We start from the raw sequence: 11801 nt of genomic DNA, 5'->3' as shown, positions 1-11801 counted from the left end.
CAGAAAGTACTTCGCAGGTTCAATATAGATAAAGCTAAAGTTGTCAAAACACCTTTAGCTATGCACTTCAAATTGAGCACGAAGCAGTGTCCTTCCAGTGATGGTGAGAAGGAAGATATGAAGAAAGTTCCTTATGCTTCAGCCGTTGGCAGTCTGATGTATGCAATGATTTGTACAAGACCTGATATTGCCCATGTCGTTGGTGTTGTCAGCCGTTTTCTTTCTAATCCGAGAAGAGAGCATTGGAATGCTGTGAAGTGGATTATGAGATATCTTTGCGGCACTTCTAGTCTGAGTTTGTGTTTTGGGACAGGAAAGCCTATTCTTTGTGGTTACACTGATTCTGATATGGCCGGTGATGTTGATACTCGTAAGTCTACTTCGGGCTACTTGATTACTTATGCAGGGGGAGCTATGTCTTGGCAATCTAGGTTGCAAAAATGTGTTGCTCTATCTACTACAGAAGCTGAGCTTATTGTTGTCGTTGAAGCTTGTAAAGAGTTGCTCTGGATGAAGAGATTTATGGAGGAACTTGGATTTGCTCAAGAGAGGTATGTGCTTTATTGCGACAGTCAAAGTGCTATTCATCTTGGCAAGAACTCTACATTTCATGGTAGGTCGAAACATATTGATGTGAGATACCATTGGATTAGAGATATGTTGGATTCTAAGTTGCTTGAACTTGAGAAGATTCACACTGATGATAATGGTTCGGATATGTTGACCAAATCTTTTCCAAGAGGGAAGTTTGAAGAGTGTTGCTTGATCGCCGGGATGGCGGTTTCCTCCACATAGTCGGGAGGGGGAGAATTGTTAGGTTTTTGGGTTTTCCCTTCCTATGTGGAATTGGATTAATAAAACCCAATCCAATTTGGACCAGACCAATTTTGCCCAAAATTTTCTCTATATATAGGATCAATTTAGGTATTATTTTGAGAACATAAGAGTGAATTCATAGCAGCCATATAGAGAGAAAAACGTGAGAGAGAAAGCAGATTTTCGTCCAGAAATGTTCTGCTACAGAAGTATACGTTAAATTGTGTTTTCCGATTCGTTAACCGTTGGATCATGCTGAAATTTGAACTTGGGGTTCTCAACATCAGGTTCTTCGATTTCAACGGTGAAGATTAGATTTTGTGGTCTTTAGCTTTAGTTTTCGAGTACGAACAGTAGCTCATTTTTTGGGGTGATTTCTCTCCTTTCTTCGCTAGTTTTGGTGCTATTTTTATGTATTGTTGCTCCGTGCTTGGATTTGTTGTTGTATCCATTTGGAGAACATTGTTGTAACTCTTGTTGTTTATAGTGGAGCTTTTGTGGGCCGGAGGTTCCATGGATGTTTCCTCTTCACCTTAAAGGGGTTTTACCACGTAAATTTGGTGTCTCTTTCATTCGATTTATTTTTGCCTGCTTTGCTATTTTATTGTTGGTATAGCTGCTGCCCAGATTTCCATTTGTGCTAGTGTTTATTGTCTTCTCTTGGTTCAAATAGTGTGGGAAGTTTTGACTTGGGTATTTCTTCCGTTGTTACCTCGTCGTGCAATTTAGTTATTGCTTGTTTCTTCCCAACAGCCATGGACATAAGGAATGTGTCATTTGCCAACCACACAACATCCGTGAATGGATATTTAGTTCCAAAATGTATGTGAATAATATCCAGCAATTAGGATGTGACGTTGTCTACGTCTTATTTGAGAACTAAAATGTATGTGAATAATATCCAGCAATTAGGATGTGACGTTGTCTACGTCTTATTTGAGAACTAAAATGTATGTGATCATTTGCAGTTTCATATCTAAATGAAGCGGATAGAAAACTTCACAATATTGGGCCCGTCCCCTAGTTTCATAGATACATGGCAACAGTTTAAGAGATTGACGTAATAAACTTGCTCAGCTTAAGAGCAGCATAAACCTCACTTACACTCGTATAATTATCAATTGGATATCAACTGCATACACTTGTCGACTATAATCCATGCTGCAAATTATATATCTTATTGTCAGTAAGAAACTCCAATGTAAAGAAATATTACAATTTTTTTACTAACTATGCCAGAGATGAGAATTATCATCACAAACAAGAGTCAAGAGGAGAACATAGTAGTGATGATACTATCTTCCGCCACAAAAGTATTAAATCACTTGGAACTTCAAAAGTTACTAGCTAGGTTGGCTCGTATACATGCATGCAGGCTTCATAGTTTCCTTGTTTCAGGCAAATTAAAAGCCTATCAGCATAGTACGAATCATTGCAATATTTAACTTGATTGGAAAGAACATTGCATGTGATGAGGTAGGCAGGTAGCCAAATCCTTTTTCTAATTCAAAGTTCTAATTTGAATGTCCTACGATACATTGAGTTGAAATAGGAATATGAACCTCTCATCACATGCTTAATATTTAAGACATTTACGTGTGGTTTCTTCAATTTAATAGTTATCAATAGTTATAATTGGTAGGACTAATATAGTTAATTTCTACATTCCAACCAAAGTTCTGTTCTATTCCGTCATCCTGCCCCTATAAAATGGACTCAAAGAAACCACTTCTCCATTCCAATATTTCACAAAACACATCAATATGGCAAAGATGATCAGATTTGTAGAGGGTTTGGTTACCATCGCAGCATTAACTTCTTTGTTCTTTCTAATCGTGCTACCAATAACAATTGCCACTCGTGATGACTGTACGCCCGACACGTCAATTGATTCATACCCTGAATTTCACACAAATCCGGAGAAATGCTTTCCGGAAAAGATTACACCCAATTGTGCTTGTCTAATCTTCCACAAGATCTTCAATACTGGAAAGTATGATATGGACTTGAGCTTCCGACATTAGAAAGGAAATGCTATAACGCAGCTGTGAAGTCTGCTCTTGCTAATCCTGAGATGAAGGGAGCCAACGAAACTATGGTCTGGAAAAACAGTATCGAGCTATGGAAATATTGCGGTGGTGCCTCATAGCCTGTTTGGCCAAGCTTATTTTTCCTCCAAAAGTACTTATTTTTTTAATAAGTGCTTATTTTAAAAAAAAGTGAAGAGTTTGGCCAAGCTTTTGGGAGAAAATAAATCTTTTGGGGAGTAACAGAAGTAGTTTTTCAGAAGCTAAAAAAATAGCTTTTGCCCAAAAGTATTTTTCAAAAAAATACTTTTGAAAGAAATACATATAAAAGCACTTTTTAAAAACTTGGTCAAACACTAATTACTGCTCAAAAGTACTTTTTAAATTAATTGGCCAAACACAAACTGTTTTAGCCAAAATTACTTTTTAAAATAAGCTATTTTTAAAAACTTGGCCAAACAGGCTATAAATACTCTATCTAAGTGATCAGGAGAATCACATATGTTGATACTTCTTTCTTTTGGTACCACAAATTTTAAAAATTAACCCAGTGTCATCAAAATATTAATTTTATATTGGTATTTTTCAAATATCGGAGACGAACAAATTATGCGCTTTTCTTTTGCATTTCTCTTCACTTGAACCTAGACATATAAGACTACAATCGTAGTAAGAAATGGCCATGCTTGTAGGAAACTGGAGACCCATATACTTCTGAATCAATTCATATTAACAGAACACAACATTCAAATGAGGTTCTGTACCAAATGCAGTCAAATGATTTTCAACAATAAAAGAAAACAAATATCATTCATTACGCTAGCAAAGCACAATTAATGGAGCAAGCTCTGTATCACTCCACTCAGACACATTTTAGTGCTACTCTCTTCTCGTAGATTGGTACAGTTATAACTTTCTCGTGACTCTCTATTTTGCAGAAAATTACAAGTACATCACATATCAAGATAAAAATGAAAAAGCAATCTTAAATCAGGGTTCTCAGCAGAGTAACGACAAAAACTTTACAAATAGTTATAATAAATTCATGATTGGAGGCAGGTTTAAGATGTAGATGCTGTCCATCTGCCAAGCTCAATTACCTTCTGAATCTTGCAATATGAAATTGCATCTCTGGCACTGAAATAAACCATAAACGATATCTTCTATTTATTAGACTAAATAGATAAACGAAATTCACAGTGAAAAACTGTTGAGATGCAATCTTTATTAGGATGAATTATGCATTAGTAGCTAATGGTAGTACACTTGAGAATATCTGGAGATCTTTGAACAGCATAGCGCATATTCCATCTAGATACATGGTTTTAGAAGATCATATCCAACTTATTTCATGAACTGAGTCTTGCTATACATGAGAGTTTGACATGTCCAACTGAACCATAAGGATCACCTTATGCATACATAACTATCAGGTTCCACAACTTCTCTAACTTCCAACGACTGTCAGTGATACTCAAGTCCTCCCACAACTTAGCAAATGAATCTCAATGCACAACGATGAAAAAACAAGCAATAAATTCATCCTTCACTGGAGAGGCAAGCATATTTCTTAGCACAATATGATTTGGACTTCCTTTCATATAGCTCATCTGTCTATCATATGTTAAATGGACTAATTAGGACCCATTTCATTTTGATTCTGAACTATCAAAAAAGTTAAGAACTAAGGAGTAATTTCCGGATATTTAGTTGTAATCTTTATACTTCAACTATGAGGCAACTTATAAAGGATTATGGTTACTCTTCCAGATGACCTAGTTCGTGTCATGTTGTGTGCGTCATCACGCCATCATGCAGCCCTGATGACTGGCTTGTCCCCAAAAAACTACATTTAATTGCCAGAGTTTCTTCTTTATCTACTCTAAATCCTCCCTCCTCCCTGCTCTTATGTAATTCCATAATCTTTCATTGCTATAGAACTCTCCTTATATTTCTCATCAAGTCCGAGCATTTCAAAGTCATGGCCCAGCCCAAATCCTCTTTCTGTGTTGTCACTTCACAAAAAAGAAATCGATCCATCCCTTCAAGTCCAAAAACACTTTAAAGAGCTAAAATGAAAATTGAGTTCTAGAACTTCTCCAGTTCAGTAGAATAAAGATTTCTTTCAAGTAGCTCTTTATTGAGATGGAAGAGGCAGTCTTTATCACTTCACTTTTAGCTATGTATCTTACTAAATGGAAACAACAAGGGCCCTCACAATCTGTGGCAGTGATACCTCTTAAACCATTTCTTTAACTAAACGAATCCACGAGAAGAAGAATGTGGCTTATTTCTGATCATTGCCTTTATCTCATCTAGTGATATTTACCAAACTATGTCCTATATCTTTCTTTAATCCCTTCTCTTTTATTTGTTCCCTCAACATCTCAATTTCATTCCACATGCCATTCCTGGTATACATGTTCGATAGCAGAACATAAACACCGTCGTTTTGAGGGTCCAAATCCAGTGCCCTTTGAGCAGCTAATTTACCTATTTCGACATTGTCAAAATTATGGCAGGCACTAAGCAAGGTCCCCCACAAAGTAACAGTGAAATTACCATTCTCTTCGTAAGATAAGTCATTGATTAAATTCCATGCTCTATCCAACTCACCTGCGTGACACAGTAAATCAATCACACAACTATAGTGCTCGGGGCTGGGTTCCAAACTGTAATTAGATGCCATTGATTCAAAGTACTCCATTCCAAGATTTATGTGACCAGTATGACTACAAGCGGAAAGAACAGTCAATAACGCTACACCATCTGGTTTAATTCCATCCATTACCATGTCATTAAAAAGACTAATCGCTTCTTCAAATTTCCCATTTCTTCCGCAAACACCGAGCATTGATGTCCACAGAACAACATCCTTCTTTCTTTCTCTACATCTAAACCCGACCATATCAAAAACATGCCTAGCTTTCTCCACCAACCCACATTTTCCATACATTTCAATCAACAAACTTTGCAGAAACACATCAGATTCCACATCATCAACTTTTCGAATAACACATCCATGAACCTGCTTACCCAATTCAAAAGCACATAGCCCAACACAAGCTCGCAAAGCAGCCGAAAAAGTGAAATTATCACAACATAGATTTAAAGATAACGTCTTTCTAACCAATGCCAGTCCATCTATCCACATCTTAGCTTCAGAATAACCAGAAAGAAGTGCATTTACACACACTGCATTCTTCACAGGCATTTCATCGAACAACATATCTGCATTCTTGATACACAAAGATTTCGTATACAAATCAACTAAAGCACACCCCACATAAACACTAGATAACCAACCTGATTTTATCACATGGGTATGAATTATTTCCCCAAAGTTTATATTTTTCACACCAGATGAAGCTGTAATGGAACTACACAACGTGTATGAATCAATGTCAATACAATTAAAATGCATAAAAGAGAATATATGAAGAGATAAAGAATGATATCCATTTTGGGAAAAATGGGAAAGAATTGAATTTAAGAGTAAAGGGTTTCTTGGTTTGAGTAATTTGAAAAAATTGGTTAAGGTTTGAAGTGAAGTTGTGGATGATGATATGAGTTTGAACTGAAGATTAGGGGAGATGAAGAGTAATCCTGTTGTAATTAAATGTGCATGAAATACTTTAATGGCTTTTAGATTCTTTGAGTTGCAAAAATTATGAAATATGTTAGTTATGGAATGGAAGTTTGGTCCTGTTTTAAATTGGGATTGAGTGAACATAACCGAATTTACGTCAGTTTAGTAATCACAATTGACAAGTGATTGTTTTCGCCCCTTAATATAAGGTTGTAGACATCAAAATTTAATTGAATTAATTCATATAAAATTTGGATTAAATTCTATGTTATTGGCATATTGATCAAGTTAAATTTTAATTAATAAAGTTGGATTAATTATTTATATCAAAATTACATGATTTGAATGAAATCCAAATTATATTTGGGTTAATCTATTAAATTGGGCTTTACAAGATGAGTTCAACCCATGTCTTTCTAGCTCAAGATCCGCTAAAAATACTTGGAGACCAAAATACCCCCAAGCTCTAGCTCATACCTATATAAAGGGATCACATTTCTCCTTTTGAAGACATCTTGAAAGTTGCATAGCATATTGACTAAAGGCAAAAGAGAGCAACGACATCTACATAAAGTGTTCTCCAAAGGTCTTTAACAAGAATGAGAATTCGAGAGACATCATCCCTCAAGAACAATTCAAAGTGTTGCTCAAAATTCTTCCAAGATTCAACACATCAACAGAAGTTGATCCTTCATTCGAGAAAGACGCTACATTGCCCCTCAAATCAATGCGAACAACAAGAAGATTAGAGTAGGGATACATCCAGAGTTGTACTCACAAAATAATTAATAAAATAATTATTATTATTTTGCACATTTATTTTATGATTGCAATTATTTATTTTCTGCTAGCAAAATTTATTGCGAATAGATTTTTGGCACGCCCAATGTGACTACTTGTGCACTCTCAAAGTTGGAGGGCATACTTGCCAGCTGAAGCCAAGTTTGAGGGTTATTTTTGTATTATGCCTTTTAATATTTCAACTAACTTCTTCTTGTTTTTTGGGGGTAACTAACAGATTGTACTAGAGAGTGTTTGGCTTGGCTTATTTTAAGTATTTATTGGCTTTTAATCTCTTTTCTAATTTTTGCGATATTTAGGGAAAATAAAAAACGCTTTTAAACACTTAGTTTTAGGCCAAAATGTACAAAAATAAGGCTAAAGCCAAAGGTTGGGTATTCGCAACTTATGATTTTTAGCAGTTAGCTTGTAAGCCACTTTTAAAAAATCAATCCAAACACCCTCTTATAGCCTGTTTGAATTAGCTTATTTTAGTTGTTTTTAAGCTAAAATAGTTTTTAAACACTTTTGTAGTATTTTGATAAAATAAAAAATATTTCTAAAAACTTGGTCATAAGCTAAAATAACAAAAATAAGCTAAAAGTCATAAGCTAAAATTTCTAACTTGATGAACTCTTAATCATCTGAACAACAAGCTAAACGTCCTCAGTCAGCTTTTGTCCAAAGAAAAAGGAACCACCAGTCCACTACTTCTATCTACCTTCCACAGTTTGCCTCTCTACCTTGTTAACAGTAAAATTACATCATATAAAGACTGGTAGTAAAAACGCGAAACCACGAGTGATCTTCTAGAGCTTACTGCTAGATTGTCTATTAATTTCATTCGTCTAAACTTCTCTCTCTATTTCTTCTGTTTTTTGTTGCTTTTCATTTTCCTGATTTTTTCAAATAAGAAGATAATTGAAAATGGGCATAGTGTACCAACCATACACCACAATATACACACACACTTCACTTGAAAGAATTGTCACCATAGTTCATTGGGATTAGTACTCCTTAAGTTAACTAGGACTTGTAAGGCTTGCAAGAGAGCTCATAACATTTAGGAGAAGTACAATTAAAGCCAATGAAGAAATTACTAGTTGTAACTGCAAAGAACAGAGGATAGGCTGCATCTAGTTCAACTTTTGCGAATACCGTGACAATAACTTCATATAATCATGAATCAGTATCCTCCTTGCTCAAAGAACAAAAAGTGTTACATCAAAAGCTTCTATATGACGACCAGGAACTCAAATAAACATGCATGCTTGATAAATACCAACCACACCTTAAGTTGTTCTTTCTTGTGAATGGAGAACTAATGAATGAATTATGCTCAATGAAACTAATCGTTATCGACTATCATGGAAACTAACAAAATATAATGAGAAACAGACATTTCAAACTACTTCGATTCGTGTTTTGCAGATGCATTGTTGTTCTGCTGTCGCTGCAACTGGAACATCTGGGGATTGAGTGAAAGCTGCTGAAACTTTGCAGCATCTCCATTTAAATCAGCATTAGCAAGCTTCAGACGTTGAACTTCACTGGTTAATGCTTCATTTAGAGCTGTCACAGTTAAAAATAACACCATAAGGTTTGACACCCGACTTCTAACCCCACAGGGAATTAAAATTTTGGAGCATTTGCATTTTTCTCTACTAGCGATGACATAAACAGAACATATAGGTAAACACAAAGATCACTACAGAGTTGTGTATCATATAAGAAAGATGCCTACCATCACGGAGTTGAGCCTGTTGCTCCATGGATTGCAGCCGGAACTTTAGCTCGTGATTTTGGCTTGTGAGCCCAGAAGAATCCCTCTGAATGCAATTACAAGTCCAAGACTAACACATTAGAACAGGAAAGAAACTTTTTGAACTATATAATACTGAAAGTTGAGATTTTTACCTGCAACAGAGTGAGTTGAGCAGACAATGTGGTGGCTTCAGTCTGTAAGGTTTGTACCTTGTTTTCCAACTCCGCAATGTATCTCATCTTTCGCTCTTTCGAACGAGCAGCAGACTGACGGTTGGCCAAAATCCTTAAAAAACCAAAAAGACAGGGTGGGTCAACGGCACAGCAAAAAGGAAAACCAAATCAAGGCATCAACTTTGAAGGGAACACTACCTTTTGGCACGTTTCGGATCTGCTAAGGCTATCTCTGCAAGTTTCTCGTTTGCCATAATTTTCTTCAATTCAACTCCATTGAATTCGCCATTCCCAAACTCCAAACTGAAACCATCTGAATTCGCATCAAGTGAATTTGTGGGCGAGAGTTGTGGTCCAGATGACGGAGGCAACTTTGGCGACTCATCACCAAAGTTTAACTTCCCCATAAAACTATCCATCGAAACACTCCTGTAGTGTCTGACAGTTGGAGCAATATCTCCTCCAGCACGCCTTTTGATCCCCATACTGCTGCCACTGTCATTCACACTGCTTGTTGCTTCATTGTCACTGCTATCACATCCATTTGTCTTTGTACCGCTGGCTCTACTATCACTGTTCTCATTACCCTGCTTATCATCCATACCTGAGGAGTTCAACGACTCAATATTGTCCAAATTCATATACGCGGAAAACAAGTCATCCACAACTTCTCCTTCAGATTTTCTTTCACCCATTCCCTCAGCATTGGTATTATCCCAAAAACCTTCACGTTTAACCAACTGCGCTGGTTTACCACTAGCGCCAGGACTCCTTGATGGAATAAGTGGCGGTGAGGACTGCATAATAGTAGAAAAGCCAAACGGGATATCACTGTTAGACCTTCTATGAGCCTTACGAGGAGGAAGACTCTCTCCTACCTTTGATGAATTAGCCGCTACAGGGTCAGACATGAACGGCGAGGGAGAATCCTTATATGGTGAAGGGCTTAAGGGTGGCAAGGAATCAAGTGAGAAAAACGCTGGTTGCGATAAAGATCGTGAATGTGAGGGCCCTTGCCCTTGAGTAGTAAAACTTTGCACACCTAGTTGCTGACTCGTCGGCCTGCTTACTGGGATATGAGAATATGGTGAAATAGGGGGCATTTGCGGATGATGAGAAGGCGATAAACCAACCCTTTTGGTACTATTTTCAACACCATAATTCGGAGAAAACTGCTGCATTTGACCATGGAAATGGGAAGTAGACAATTGTGGTATGTCAAGTTGGTTTGTCGATATAGGTTGGTGTTTTGGTAGGGAAGAAGATGATGTCCCAAATGATGATTGCAGTCTACGCATCATATCAATGTTAGCTCCCTCACTTTCACCCCCCATATCTGTTCCAAATTTTCAACTCCACCAATGAAATATTATCCAAAATTGATTTAATGCCTCCACTTTTACAACAAAATTCCTAAGTTTGCAACTCTTGGCACCTGAATATGAAAGCTAAAATCTCAAGTCAAGCTCATCAAATGCATAAACCCCAAAATGAGAATCCAGCAAAAACCAATAATCAATAATTTCATTAAAACACTTCTCAATAGATATGATGTTATCTAAAATCTCAAGTCAAGCTCATTAATACAATAAACCCCAAATTGACAATCAAGCAAAAAAGACTAAGTGTAATCATCAAACAAACAAACAGTCATTGAAACCAAATTACTATGCCAGCACTAAAACAAGGAAAACAACAAAATCAAGAATGATATTCAATGGAAAAAGGTTGCAATCTTTGGACAATTCCCAAAAAGGGTATCAAGTAAAAACCAAGAAATGAATCTTCAAATAAACAATCAATCATCAAAACTCAAATACTAGACAAACTTAGAAACAAAGAACACAAAAAAAATCAAGAAATGAACATTTTTTTTTTATTTGATGACATGGGAACCCAACATTAAGTGATAAAAGCTACAATCTTTGGACCATTGGTGGATCTACTAGTTTAAAACTTTTAAAGTACACAAATTTATACTAACCCCTTCTCCCCAATGACTTTAAAAAAAAAAAAAAAAAAACCCCAAGTTTAACAGTACCTGAAACTGAACAATGGCTAAAGGGTCTTCTTCTTGTTCTTCAATATGTGTTAATTGGTGTGTCTTTTTGTTTGGTGTGTGTTATCTCTCTATAATAATAATAACAATGAATGGTTACAACTACTGTGGTTTCATGAATTCTACTATTGCCTTCTGGACTGGAGTAGTAGTACTACTCAAAGCCGCGTGAATTTAATATGCATTTCAATTTCATTTAGGTGAAATTTGCATTTGGCCGGCATTTCAATTTCATTCCGACTTGCATTTCTCATACACCTTCCCAAGTTATGTGACGTAGTTTGATTAGTCACAAAATTTAAAAAATAAAACAAAATTTTTAAATATTATAATTTCAAATAAGTTAAAGATATTTATGCGTTATAAATTATCTTATTAAATATAAAAGATCAAATTTAAAATAAATTATTATCAAAATAAAAAAAAATGTCATTCTTTTTTTATAGTAAAAAGGAAAATTGGGAGGAAGGGGTATCTTCTTTCCTCTATCACCGCATATTATGGAGTACCAATTTAAAATCTTCCCCCTTAATATATTATTCCTCGTTTTATTTAATATGCCCGTTTGTCCATAAAATATTGGAGTATTTTA

General features: G+C 35.9%; 2 protein-coding genes across 3 annotated transcripts; both read right to left on the bottom strand.

The window, feature by feature from the left end:
- Positions 1–3550: 3550 nt before the first annotated feature.
- Positions 3551–6592, bottom strand: LOC132606596 (putative pentatricopeptide repeat-containing protein At3g23330). The gene has a single exon (XM_060320172.1). It carries the CDS (start codon positions 6574–6576, stop codon positions 5155–5157), a length of 1422 nt encoding a protein of 473 aa, XP_060176155.1. The 5' UTR covers positions 6577–6592; the 3' UTR covers positions 3551–5154.
- A 1766-nt stretch (positions 6593–8358) lies between these two features.
- On the bottom strand, positions 8359–11350 carry LOC132606595 (bZIP transcription factor 29-like). Of its 2 annotated transcripts, none has more exons than XM_060320170.1 (5): positions 11192–11350; positions 9349–10585; positions 9130–9262; positions 8957–9041; positions 8359–8784 (listed from the first exon to the last, which is right to left on the bottom strand). In XM_060320170.1, exons 2-5 carry the CDS (start codon positions 10482–10484, stop codon positions 8621–8623), a joined length of 1518 nt encoding a protein of 505 aa, XP_060176153.1. In that variant the 5' UTR covers positions 10485–10585; positions 11192–11350; the 3' UTR covers positions 8359–8620. The 2 variants fall into 2 exon arrangements, with proteins under 2 accessions (XP_060176153.1, XP_060176154.1); XM_060320171.1 differs by having other exon boundaries at positions 9349–10598; positions 11192–11348.
- Positions 11351–11801: the final 451 nt, after the last annotated feature.

Source organism: Lycium barbarum, chromosome 8 (genome assembly GCF_019175385.1).
Source record: "Lycium barbarum isolate Lr01 chromosome 8, ASM1917538v2, whole genome shotgun sequence".
NCBI lineage: Eukaryota > Viridiplantae > Streptophyta > Magnoliopsida > Solanales > Solanaceae > Lycium > Lycium barbarum.
The sequence above is the reverse complement of the archived record's forward strand: the minus strand, read 5'-3'. Positions and strand labels throughout refer to the sequence as shown.